This window comes from Pestalotiopsis fici (genome assembly GCF_000516985.1).
Source record: "Pestalotiopsis fici W106-1 unplaced genomic scaffold PFICI_Scf_2, whole genome shotgun sequence".
NCBI lineage: Eukaryota > Fungi > Ascomycota > Sordariomycetes > Amphisphaeriales > Sporocadaceae > Pestalotiopsis > Pestalotiopsis fici.
In genome coordinates, this window is record NW_006917092.1 from 242,132 (window position 1) to 255,126 (window position 12,995).

A 12,995-nucleotide genomic window follows, 5' to 3' on the forward strand; every position below is an offset into this window, starting at 1 on the left:
AAGCAACAAATTCAGCAAATGACACCCGAGATCTGCCGCAAACATTTAGTTGCGACACATCAATCAAAATCAACTCCTCTAGACCTGACTGTTGCCATAGTGGTTCTAAACAAAAGTCTGAAGTAGCTTCACAAATGTGACTTGTTTTAGGTGATATGGCAACACATCCACACCTTCACCATAGTCTGAGTGACAGATTCCGTGACATGCAAGATCTTGTATTCCGTTCCAATTGCGTACGAACTGTAGACACCCAAATTGTAACTACTCACGTATTGCGTGGCCATCCGCTCTGTTCCAGCCCTAGACAGTATGTGCAGTAGTATTACGGTTTCCTCCTGTCCTTCTCCTTGATGATTGGCGGACATTGTGGTCGCTTTGATGAGACATTATCGACATACATCGCCTTGACACTCTCCAGATAATAAAGGTGCAGAGAATAGCCGCGAGAATCGTAATGACAAAGGCTAGGACGATGGCGCCATCGTGTTCCATGATCTCCGGTCGTGATATCAAGTACTTGCTTTACCTCTTGTGTGGGTTAGAATAAAATTCACTTCAATGACAATGGCCAAGTAAAGGTTTTCCTGGAGCGCACATTACCTCGTCCGTTTGTGGGCGATTGAAAGAGAGAGAAAGAGCACCGATTTCGTTGTAGATGAGGTTGCGGTGGCGGCACATTTGCATGATGAATGGAAGCAAGAAATTGTTTCTGTAAGCTAGTTGCGGATTATGTTGACTAGTACTCGCGAGGCAAGGCTTCAAACATGAAAATGACAAACAATTCTGTTGCCAGGCACAGAGATCCATGGGGTCGCCCCGTAGACACCTCGGTAGGTGACACAAAAGGTGTTTGGTTTGCTCAATTGACCAAGCATAACATGGAGCAAGCATTCAAGACAGCCTCAAAAAGAGAAATTTCGTACGGGAGCAGCCATGTCGGCTTGGGTCATTGCAATTGACTATAGCAAACTAGAGGTCATGCAATGCACTTGACTTGATACGTTTCCAGCAAACGCTCTAGTACAGACAAATACCACCAACGTCGTCATCAATGTTCCATGTGCCGGCCAAACCATGCTCAACAACCGGCTCGTCCACCACCTCTTCCTCTGAGGCCTTACCAAGGAAGAAGTCGTTCTGGCCAGTGGAACGAGTGGCGCGATTCATGTACTTCTGTGTCCACTTCTCGACGGCGGGCTCGCTGGTCTCGTCACGCGCCTGCTTCAGGAAGGGAATCAGGGCGGTGCCTCCAGTTCCCTTGACCTTTTTGTGAGCGGCGTTCTTGGACGCAGTCGCGAGATTTTGGCGGCTTCTAACAACCTCGGGGCTACGGCTGCGGCTGCGGGCTCGGTTCTCCCGGGACGGGAGGATGATGTAGCGAGTGACAATGGCAATGTGGATGTCGCGGAAAGAGCGGAGCATAGCTAGACACGCATCGTAAGCCAGAGCAAGAGGACGATCAGTCTGGGCACGAGACTCGACGAATTGGCGAATGTTGGCGACAGAGCTAATGTCGTTCAAGAAACGAGCGTGGGGTCCAGGCATGTAGCGGCGCATGTCCTGGATAAAGTTGTGGGTGGGACCTCGCATCCGTCCTTCACGGTCGGATTCGGGCGCGTCGGCCTTTTCACCCGTTGGGCGATGCTCAATGCCCAGGATGATGTCGAAAAACTGGATGAGAGAGCTCTGCGCGTTGCTGGGGCCAGAGTACTGGACATAGTCGGATTTGCCGGTGCCATCGTCCCAAATGACACCATTGGGCAGTCCGGCTTCGGCCATGTTCTTACTGCCAGCCAGAAATGTGCGGATGCGACGATAGAAGAAGCTAGGGTCGCACATTTCATGCATGCGGTGGAGCAATTCTCCCAGGTCATCAAGACGCTCAGCAAAGCCTTGCAAGCAACGTGTCACAGTTGCAGCATCGCCCTTGCGCGCGGCGGCAACGGCTTCGAGCATGAGTGGGATGATGGGACCACCCCGAGCCTCAATGGCTACAGAGACCAGGTAGAACCAGGACTCATCAAGGGAGCCAGTAAAGGTGGTCAGGGTGGCAAGGTTGTCGAGGTCATCAATGTTCTCGTCCACGAAGAGCGGCTTGAAATTCCAGAGAACAGAAGCTGCATAGGTAGACACGGGGGGAACCTCGAGATGTTCGCAAATCTTCAGCAAGGGGGCCGAGATACTGGGCGGCACGCGCTCCTGAGGAGTGTCACCTCCCCAAATGTAGCCGTGCGCGAAAAAGGTGAGGAGCATATAGGCTCTGCGCCATTCTGCATCATGTTCCAGACCGATGGTTGAGAGGACGGGAAGACGGTCAATGACTCCTCGAAGACGCTTGCTCAGAATCAAGCTCTGCAGGTTGGCGGCGACAGCCTCCCACTTGTTGTAGTATGGATCTGGGAGCCTCGTCAAGGGCAGGACATCCGGAAGGAAGCCATGTTCTGGCGAGATTCCATAATCGGCAAGAATGGGGATGGGAGGAATCATAACTGCGTTGCCTAGATAGTTGTTTCTCCACTGGTGTCTGTTGTTGATTTTGTCCAGATGAAGTTATACAATATTGTCGAGTTGCGAGATTTGAATAATTGCGTTTGTGAATGCAATTGAGCTTTTGAGTCGTTTGTTCAGAGTGCAAATTTAGGTAATTGGGAAGAGTTCAAGTAATGAAGTCCTGACGCAAGGAGTATACAGATCTTGTTCTGCGATACTCCTCAGCCGTGCGAAAATTCTGTTGTGTTGTGAGCATGTGCGTGTGTGATTCGATGGTCGTTTGTTGGTTGCTGTGATGGCAATGAGAGAACAGAGAAGGCAGAGAAGAAAAACTTATTGGGAGTGAGGTGAGTTAGTTTAATATTAATGGATAGTGGCGGGTTGGTGGAACTATGGTAAAGCTAAAGCCCTCCAAGGCCGCGCGCAACACATCGTTCGATCGGACTTGTTTACTACTATTCTTATTATTAATCCCGCTTTGTTCTCGTTTAGTCATAAACCCGACCTTCCACAAGAGGTTTCTTCTTTTTTCCAAAGGTGGATATCAACGGCTAGAACCATTGTGTGTGTGCACTCCCCTGCTTTATTACCGTAGATCGGCTACATCTGAAGTTGCATAGACCGCGGGATGAGACGGGCTAATCAGATGCCAAGGGGGTCCGGGTAACAGGGCGCTCACTTTGTTGTGTGGTGAGCGAATGGACATTGCACTGATAGTGGAACTCGAGCACGGCGATTATGGTGCCTGCGGTCGCATGGCGACGCCATAACCTAGAGGGACTGAAGAGCTGAGCATAATTTGGTTGAGTGCCCTCTTGGATTTGTTTCCAGCGTGATAAGACATCTAGGCAAACTCTAGAAGCCTTCATGTATTTGACATGTTTCAAAGTCAACTATACAATGGTGTTCACTGCAGCATATTGACCTTATGAAGAAACACAATGACGTTAAAGCAAAAAAGCAGAGGAAGGAATCAGCGAGATATGACCGATGTCGGGGTTCTTCGCCTTGAAAAGCTCCCTAGCGGAATCAATTCTACCTGCTGACTAGCTGGACTGCGTCAGGGAATACCCAGCCAAGTGAGCATACACATATTTGATACCATTAGGACCTGAATCACGGGTGACGGGAACTTGTGTGGATGAATAAGTCATTTCATGTGGGTCGAACATGGCGGTCGAAAGGGTGGCGCATGGTAGTCAGTCCTAAAGATATTTAGTCAATTGCTCATGGAACGGGTCGGATATCTAGGTTAGGTCTTTGGATAGTAGGTGTCGTATAGTAATTTGCTATAATATAGAGGGATAGCGGCAGAAGAGGTGATTTATAACCGAGGGCGACAAGAGGAAACGCCGGATGGGCCGTCATTACTATTTGCCAGGGTTTCGTTATTACACAGCGGCATTCGTCGGCTTACTTAATGGCTCCAAGGCTCCAGGGCTCAAACAGCTGCATCATGAATGGCAAAAATGATATCTGATGGCTGTCGTTTCATCGACTCCATGACGGAATTTCCCCCCTCGGGCACGTGGAGTGTGCCAACCTTGAGGGCTTGCTGCAACGGCTGATGGGCACAACTTTGCAGTGGATGCTAAGGTAGTTGATTGCGCGGAGAGTGCCAGCCAATCGTGGAACAAGGCCCAGAACTCCCACTAAGCCCGTGCCTCCAGGCCATTTTAGGTAACACCGGCACGACCTTTGGGCGGTGGCCCCCCACTATTACCACCATGCTTCAGCCTTGGCGGGCATCTGCAGTGCTGGTGACCGACGACAAGGCTCCAGTCCAGCTTCACACAGCGGGAGGTGGACGAACCCAAGCTCGGCACTCCGCAAACCATCCAGATAAGACACGTTGGATGAGTTCGCTCTGACTACCTCAGCCGAGGTTGACTGCATATGACTGTCATACCAATCATGACCTGAAGAAATCCATTCGAATATTGCGAGGGGCATGACAATGGTTGTCCAACAGCACGTCCTCAACTGGCTGTACAGCGTCTTGACGAGCGTAAGAGCAATTACCTCAATATGCCTCTGACTTGAATAGGCCCAACTGACTGCGCTCGACAGGAGTACACTGACGTCCAGCGAACCTACAACGATGTAGCCCAAGCTCTGTCGCACTACCCGTCGCTCTCGCCGAGGACGGACGTACACACCTTCGACAATGGCGCATCGGCTCTCCTCGTCCATCTCTCGGGCACCATTCCCATCGTCTTCAGAGGGCAGACTTACCGATTCCCGATATCGATATGGGTGCCTCATGCATATCCCAGAGAGGCCCCTTTGGGCTATGTTACCCCAACTGAGTCCATGATGATCAGGCCAGGTCAACATGTTGATCCTCAAGGGCGCATATACCATCCGTATCTGGCGGGGTGGGCCGAATTCTGGGATGTAAGTGTCTTGACGTGACACGCGATGCTACCTCGATGCTATCAACGAACATACCGCTAACTTCTGTTAGAAATCCTCGATACTCGACTTCCTTGCGATATTGCGCGACATCTTCGCCAAAGAGCCACCGGTGATCGCGCGACAACAGCCCAGGCCTCCGACACAGCAGGCTAGTCCTACACCAACGCCACCGCCGGTTCCTCCTCTACCTCGAGAGGTCACCCAAAGCATCGCCCACACTCAATCGCCCCATACCCCGGATGGCCGACCTCCACCGCCTCCTCCCAAAGGTAGTGATGGTCCACAAGTTGTGCCGGGCCAGGCCATTAATGCCAATACTGGCCCGCCGTTGCCACCGCTACCAACAGGCGCTCATAGACCGCAAAGTCAATACGGGTCGCAGCAGCAACAGTCCAACAGGCTGTCCCGGTATGATTCTGCTCCGCCTTTGCCGCCCCAGGCCGCTGGAGCACAGCAGATACCGCACGCAGCTGTGCAGGAATATCCACCACAACCTCACTTTCCGCACCACCATCAACAGCAGCCGGTTGTCGCACAAGCTACTGGTCCACCAGGATACGTGGCGCAGATGCCTCCAGGCTCGTCAGTGGCTTCACCATCGTCGACAACGTCCTACCACAATCCAAGAGCATCATATGCCGGCCCGCCGGTGAATTGGCAGCAACAGCAGCAACCTGTTCCACAACATTTCCAGCCAGTCTCCGTGCAGCCACAAACAAAACGTCCGCCTCCACCTGATCTCATGGACGAAGAACCACTAACTTTAGCATTGCCTTCGCCATCAAATCTGCCACCACCGCCCATTCCCCCAAACCCAGAGAAGGATGCCTTATTGCATCAGCTTGCCGTGACACTACACCAACACCGCCTTCGCGCACGCCAGCAGAACGAAACCTCTCTGGCAGGACTGAACGCTCAGAGAAATGCCATGCTTGGGGCACTCCAAAATATCCAGACGGACACCAACTCGCTTGCTGCTTTATCCAACGTCCTCAGCTCGAATACTGTAGACTTGCAGTCATCAATGAAAGAGGCAGATGTCGTCATATCTAACAGTAGACGACAAGCACTTCCCAATATCGATGATCTATTGGTTGCGCCTACAGTAGTCGGAAACCAGCTGTATGAAGTTGTAGCAGAAGAGCGCGCGTTAGGCGATGCCATATTCATGCTCGGCAGAGCCGTCGAAAGAGGCCGAATTACCCCGGCTGTGTTTGCAAAGACCACACGAAGCTTGGCAAGAGAATGGTATCTCAAGAAGGCATTGGCCAAGAAGATTGGACGTGGCATGGGACTGACGGCCTAATCTCTACCCCAACAATAAGGCTATTACTAATAGGAAAAGCACAATTCATGTCAAGTGAACTTGTTAAAGAACTGAAGAAAATTATTTCCCGATTCTCCTTTTGCCATAGTTCTCTCGTAATGCGATATGAATAGCTCAAGTTGCCATTCCGTCTCAAGATCTGACAAGACATGGCAGCAAGCGCTTTTCCATGTTTGCGGCTTCCATCGAGAGATGCCCGTTTCATTGCTTCCCAGTTTCATGTGCTTGCTGCCTCGTGTGGTGGACTCATGCTGTTTCCAAGACGGGAAAGAACTCTCTGATTGCGAGACGAGCTATCCTAGGCGTATGTATCCATAATCAGTTCCTCGCCTTGTTTCCATTTTGGCCTAAACCCTTCCACTTCAATCAATCTCACTATTGTTTTGGTTCAGGACTCGAGGTAATCAGCGTCAAACTTCTCTTTTTGGCCGAGTCTTCTCTCGGAATTCTTGGACTCCTGCTATATTTCATATCTCACCTTGGCTCCATGGCTTCCGCAGCTGCTTCGACGGGCTCATCCCTGAGCTCTCCGGTGCGCTTTGAAAGTCCTCCCCCTGAGTTCTGTCCCCCACCACTGCGACTCCGTCGCAACAAGTCGGGAACCGGCTCCGACTCAATAAACTATGCAGACTCCGTTACAACCAATGCTCAGACTGCCGGCTCAAGAGAGTACCATGCGAGAGCGGGTGACCCCCATGCAAAAGCTGGACCAACATCGACACGACCCCAGAAGCGCCTCTCAAGACTAGGATCATTGGTGTCCAAGTTTGAGATATTGGAAGCAGCGAACAAAACCGAACCAAGTTCCTCTATCTTTTTCGGAGAAAGAGAAAGCAAACCATCAGAGAAAGGCTCTGGAGAAGTTCGTCAAAGCAAGGACTTTGGCACACAAACAGAACTGTCCTATAATCATGGGGCATTTTGCGTGCTGGCGGAGGATGGTGGATCAGCACAAGGGAATGAAAGAGTTCCCGAGCTGCTAAAGCTATTCGATCGGTCTTCTTCGGGATCTATGATGTCTTTTGCACGTCAGTTTAACGCCATTTCGCATCAGACACAGTCAACGCCGCCGGCCTTGACCACCGAGATTGCTGTTGACGATTTTGATTGCACCTTTTTAGATGGCCAGGACAAGCTCGAGCCATCATCCCCTACGCCGCCTGCTGTTGATCATGGATCCCCTATCAAAGACCGTATCAAGCATTTTGAACACCTTCACCGCCGTTCTCAATCGCACGCAACAGCCTCCAATAATGCAAGTCACGTGAGCGTGGTGATGAATGGAGCAGGAGAGCCCGTGTCAACTGTACATAAAGTAGTGGGAAGCCATCATCCCGTCCGCAACATCTGGCGCCGCATCTCGCAGTCACTGACACAATCACTTGATGGAAGTCACTGCCGCGAGCAATATCGTTCGTCATACCGTGAGTCAACGACGAGTATCGAGTACACTCGTTCTCCCTACCGCTCGGTATTTCCATTGCTGCCGGCACGCAAGAGTTTCCCTTTCATACCGAGGTTTGTGAGCGATGACGCGGAAACCCACCTATTTGGTCTGGACGGCGCAAACCAGTCCACTCCACGCGTACTTGAGGACAATATCTTTCAAGAAACGAGCGACGGTACGACAAGCAACAAGTCTATGCATGGCCATGGTCTATCAAGATCCCAACGTCCCAGTAATGACAGTGTTGCGAGCCATCACACGTCATATTCGGTACAGGGTGGGCTCCTCAAGCGGGCAGCACAGCAGGATCGAGACAAGCGTAAGGAACAGAAGAAAAAGGACAAACAACGCGAACGAGAAGATCGCAAGAGGCGCATCGCCCAACGCAGACAAAACAAGCTCGATGAAACTGATCGTGCGGTCTCGGGTGTCTCGCATCATGTACAGGAGGCAGATTCTCGAGATGCTCGATGGGGCCAACAGACTGCGAGCGGATTCATGATTCGAGAAGCAGGGTTATCTTCTGGTGACTTGGTCGCTCCAAAGCCACGTAGACCAGGGCAGGTCAAGAACATTGTAAATTACTACAAGGAGAAGAGCACCAGCCTTTTAAGGATCGCCAGTGGTGGGCACTTTGGCACTAGCAAAGAAGATCTTGATGGCGATCCTGGTGCAAGCATGGGAAAGGCCCGCCATCCATCAAAGGAGAAAGGCAAGGGCAAAGGACAGGCAGATTGATCCGGGTACACAGTGCCTTGCTAACTCATCTCCGGCGAGAGGATTGCCATACAGCGCCCAAGCATGGCTTATTACCCGATAAGACGGCTATGCCTACGACAAGCTGCGGCACTTTAAACGATGGGATGGCTATCATCAAATATCACAGATAGTTCTATCAAATCCCTGTGTCCTTGCGGTCCGCTGCACGCGCACGATAGATCATACACACTATTTGTCTTTTGGAAGGTAGCAATAGATCAACTTTGATAACTGATATTTGGAAGGCTTTTAATGCGCTGTGACTTTGTTCTATTCTGAAACATTAATATGATATCTTGGAGTATTTGCATCAGTTCTATAAGACAATGTACAAGATGGGAATCATATCAAGAGGGGAAAGAGCAGGCAAATTGTGTGCTGGATTCGTAACTCGTGAGAGATGGGATTCATATGTCCTCAAGTGTGCCGGATGTATTAGTAGGGCCTTTGACCGTAGACGACGTAACTAGTTTGTGGTCAGCAGATCAAACGTATTGCAGTACTTTTCGCAGAGCGAAACATACATGGTAATGTAGGCGTGAATATTCTTGTCACTCATATCTCGCCGCACGTCGGCAAGAAGGACTTCGACCTCTTCACTCGACCAACCGAGCCCCTTTGTGAGAACGGTCATGGTCAGACCATAGACGCCGTTGAGATTGTTGACCATTTGCAGGGCGCCGAGCTCCTTATTCTTGCGACCTTTGGCCCATGTATTGGCGGGCACTGTGTACTTTCGTTCTGTCACCTGGTCGAAACCAGTTTCTAGCATCCACCTCTTGTACTTTTTGCAGGAAAGGACATTGCGGCCCATGTTTTTGACGCCTGCCATCGTATCAGCATCAAGAAATGTCGGCCATCTAGGGCTTTCATCTAATATGTCGGCATGCGCTTACCCTCGATAATGAGCTCATTCCACCTCTGCAATGGAGTCCCCTCCAGTGTGCCATCTGGGCTTTGGAAAAAGATCAATGTCTCCATGAACTCGACCCATCCACCTGGCACGAGATTGTCGTATATATTCCGGAACAACTTTGGAAAGTCGGTGAGAAAAGCGCACATGTAACGACCGTGGATGTAGTCAAACTTTTGGCTGTAGATCCATTCGTCCTCGGCATCGTCAATCTCGAATCGACAATTGGCGGGCACGTATTCGGGTTGGATGGGCGAGAGATCGGTACCAAGGACGTCGGATCCAGGGTTCTGGTCGGCAAACTCTATCGCCCAGATGCCAGTTCCCGTGCCGAGGTCAAGAACCCGGCTGGGGCTCTCGAGCGGCGCCAGGTATAATTTCCATTCGAGCACTTGCAAGGCTATCCTGTGTTGAAGATCAAGCCTATTTATCTCTTGCTGGAAGGATGGACATGGGTTAGTATGTGTGGAGTAACGTTTTATTCATAAAGGCGCGGCGCTCACTTCATCATTCGGAAGAAAGTATTCTTACAATCCTGGTTAGTCCAATGCTTATATTCCATGTTTCGGGTTGCTCAAACTTACTGCCTTCCTTGTACCGGTGGAAAGTCCTTCCAAATTCTTCCACGAACTCGTAGATACTCGACGTTGCAGACATGCTCGATCCCCTGGGAGTATATTTGTGAGGGCCGAAACTAGCAGTAAGGAAATGCAGAACACAAAGCAGCACACTTACCCTAACGCACTCCCCAATGCCGAGTCTGTGTCGTCGTCATCATAGTCAACCTGTCGGCATGTTAATCGTCCCAGCTATTATGCATCTCGGGTCTAGAGATATGGACGTACGCTCAGCCCTATGGAGAATGAACTCGAATCGCCATGAGTGTCAGAGGTTTCGTACGAGCTGTGGCCATCTTCGTGATACATTCCAGCGGATGCTGGCTCAAATGGGGTCGAGCTTGAGCCCCTGGCTGGTGACTGCGCGATCTCGCCATCCGCTCTCGACAATGGATCCATGTCCGTCTCCCCGCTGGTTGTCACGGCCCCTCCTGCTGTGCTGCCGCTGACTGCCGTGCCACCTGGATATCTCTCGTCTGCCTGTTGTGCGCTGCCGCTGTCGGTGTTTTCCACAAATGTTGTCGCGGAAAAAACTCCATCTCCTGCCACTGGCGCTGCTGCTGCTTCTCCTTTCGGAGCCGCGGCCGGGTCGCTACTAGGCGTGGCCATGGCCAATTTGGCGTAGAGTCTAGGCCTCTTTGTCCGTCTCTTTGGTAGTGCGTATAGAACCAGTGGCCGCTAAAGTTTGCAAGCTCGGCTGTTTATGGAAGATTGGCCCCCAGTGAAAATGAAGATCAGAGACACCAAAGTGCAAATAGTAAAATCGGCCAATCTCAGCGAGGTAAGAGAGACATTCTCACAAGAAATTACTCGAGCGATGGCCTCAAGTTTTCCCTTAGGGCTATCGGAGGGAGAGAAGAGGAGGCGGACGGAAAACTTGACTGGCTTTTTTTTGGTAGATGCGGTATTCAGCGAACCGCACCGCACCTCTCACTCAGCTGGACACAGGCACGCACACAAAAGTAAGTTGATCTATTTGTGATTTGGGGAGGGGTGTGTGAGATAATCTATCGTCCCAGATCCTCGGATCCGTTGAATCGACAAGGGGCGGAAGCCACCAAGCGATCTTCCTAAGAAACCACTTGGTCCAATCACTCTGCCCTGTCCATCAGGTTCATCAGCTTTGGTTATGCCCATCTGGGCAGTGAACACCGGGCTTTTCTTTTAAACAAACCCCCCGCCTCCCGTTAAAGGTCGGCAGCTGAGGAATTCGAGTCCTTGGGGTCCGAAAAGTTCAACTGCGCATTTCAGCTGATGAACTCCCGAAGGAATTGTGCGCTTGCAAGCAAAAAACAAAACGAAAAAAGATTGGCGTCCTTGACTACTCCAAAAGTGGCGCTCATGCGATCGTCTCTTCGCCGACTTTGGGGGGGAATCCCTCTTTAGTTCGTACTACCTTGTCGACTGAACGACGATTCCATGCGAGTGAGGGGCTAGCTTGCTGGGCATCGGCGGAATTCCCACTACCGTAGGCGATTCGTCACTTTTTTCGTGTGCAGTTTTTGAATGGTCTTTGCTTTTCCTGGTTTCATAGTATTGGAAAACGCTATAGTGAATTCCATTTTGTAGTGCCGACGGATGCAAAGACGTTACATGGTAGGATGCAATCTCGAGTGGGGTTGCACGCAATAAAGTTGGTGTGCAACCTGGCAATAGATGCAGATCGCATACTCTGTATGTAGATCTTGTGACACCTGAATTTGGGTTCTTGGTTTGGGGTCTTCGGGGGGATGCTCAGCTTGAGAAGTCGGTGCTTGGCCTGCCAAATGTCCGGGCTCCACTAATAACCTCGAGGGCTAGATCTTGTTGCCAGCTCCAATGCTGACTGTCCATCCTTTTTTCCCCCTTTGGCCGTCTGAAGGTGGTTTTGCTTTTGAATGAAGATCAAAGCATACTGCTTGCATTCATGCCTACCTATACGTAAGCTATGTAGGCTAGATGAATTCCTAGTACTTCCGATCTTACCCAACAAGTATGATAGCAATCCAATCTGATGTATCTGCAATGCTCAGAACTGGCACCATTACACCTTGAAGGCGAAGCTGCAGACTTCCCGATTTCACAGCATGCGAATAATAATCAATAAACGTCCAGGCAAGCCAGGCTGACGATGGGTAATGCCTGCTCCAGATGAAGTGGTACTCCTTCTACCCCCACAGGCTACACAAATAGTTGTTAGGAGCTCATGCGACAGATCCATGGAGTTCAAATAGCAATTAATGCTGTACCGGGTCAACGCTTAATAAATGAAACGGCGCTGTATGTAATCGTCTGATTTCTAGACGAAGCGCGGGGCAAAACATGACTGCACGAGAGACAATGGCTCGTTGAAAGAAAGACTCGCGCAAACATTGTACACATTCAATTCCGAGAATATCAGAGGAATAAAGAAAGAAAGAGAAGGGGAAAATAACAAGAAAACTGCATCCAAAAGTCGTTTCTGTATGAATGTTTCTCGCTTCGCGTGATTTCGATTAAAATGCCAGTTTAATAGATATAGTGCTTGTGAAGTATTTTGGAGGATGATTGCAACCAGTAGTAGTCGCTGAAGCGGATAGATCAACAACAAAGGATCACAATGAGCGGGATGAATATCACATATGCAAGCCAAAAAAAAAAAAAAAAAAAGCTGGCAGACTTCACGATACGTACGTCAATATGTTTGTATGGACATAACATCCGTATGCTGTGGCATTTGTAGCATGTGTGATATCTGTCTAGCGAGTTTCACAAGGGTCGCCTGTAGGTCGCCGTAGCTGATTATGTATCTACATATGTAGCAGGCCCACCTGTTTGCAAGTCGCGTCGCCCTACGCGACTCCTCCCAGGTTGATTTCCAGACCACGTGACGTGAGTGCCTCTGCTCGCACAGCGCCAGTGACAGATGCGGCTTAGCGCCAGGTTCGCTCCCCTTTGAGGCCCGAGCTTTCTTTGCCATTCGAACCCAGAGAGAGAGCCGCATCTTCGAAATTGTCAGCCAGGCTGCTGTCCATCACCAGCATCAACATTCCTGGGCCCTTG

The 12,995-nt window shown here is 50.5% G+C and overlaps 4 protein-coding genes across 4 annotated transcripts; 2 read left to right on the plus strand and 2 right to left on the minus strand.

Moving 5' to 3' along the window:
• Window positions 1-1,020: 1,020 nt before the first annotated feature.
• On the minus strand, window positions 1,021-2,490 carry PFICI_02204 (uncharacterized protein; the record flags this gene model as incomplete). The annotated part of the gene is made up of 1 exon (XM_007830785.1): window positions 1,021-2,490. The coding sequence occupies one exon, from the start codon at window positions 2,488-2,490 to the stop codon at window positions 1,021-1,023; it is 1,470 nt and encodes a 489-aa protein (XP_007828976.1).
• Window positions 2,491-4,450: 1,960 nt separating this feature from the next.
• On the plus strand, window positions 4,451-6,217 carry PFICI_02205 (uncharacterized protein; the record flags this gene model as incomplete). The annotated part of the gene is made up of 3 exons (XM_007830786.1): window positions 4,451-4,501; window positions 4,564-4,890; window positions 4,961-6,217. The coding sequence occupies 3 exons, from the start codon at window positions 4,451-4,453 to the stop codon at window positions 6,215-6,217; spliced, it is 1,635 nt and encodes a 544-aa protein (XP_007828977.1).
• A 508-nt stretch (window positions 6,218-6,725) lies between these two features.
• PFICI_02206 (uncharacterized protein) lies at window positions 6,726-8,423 on the plus strand (the record flags this gene model as incomplete). The annotated part of the gene is made up of 1 exon (XM_007830787.1): window positions 6,726-8,423. The coding sequence occupies one exon, from the start codon at window positions 6,726-6,728 to the stop codon at window positions 8,421-8,423; it is 1,698 nt and encodes a 565-aa protein (XP_007828978.1).
• A 456-nt stretch (window positions 8,424-8,879) lies between these two features.
• On the minus strand, window positions 8,880-10,583 carry PFICI_02207 (uncharacterized protein; the record flags this gene model as incomplete). Its single annotated transcript, XM_007830788.1, has 6 exons — window positions 8,880-8,910; window positions 8,969-9,269; window positions 9,341-9,757; window positions 9,942-10,024; window positions 10,093-10,142; window positions 10,203-10,583. 6 exons carry the CDS (start codon window positions 10,581-10,583, stop codon window positions 8,880-8,882), a joined length of 1,263 nt encoding a protein of 420 aa, XP_007828979.1.
• Between the last annotated feature and the right edge of the window lie 2,412 nt (window positions 10,584-12,995).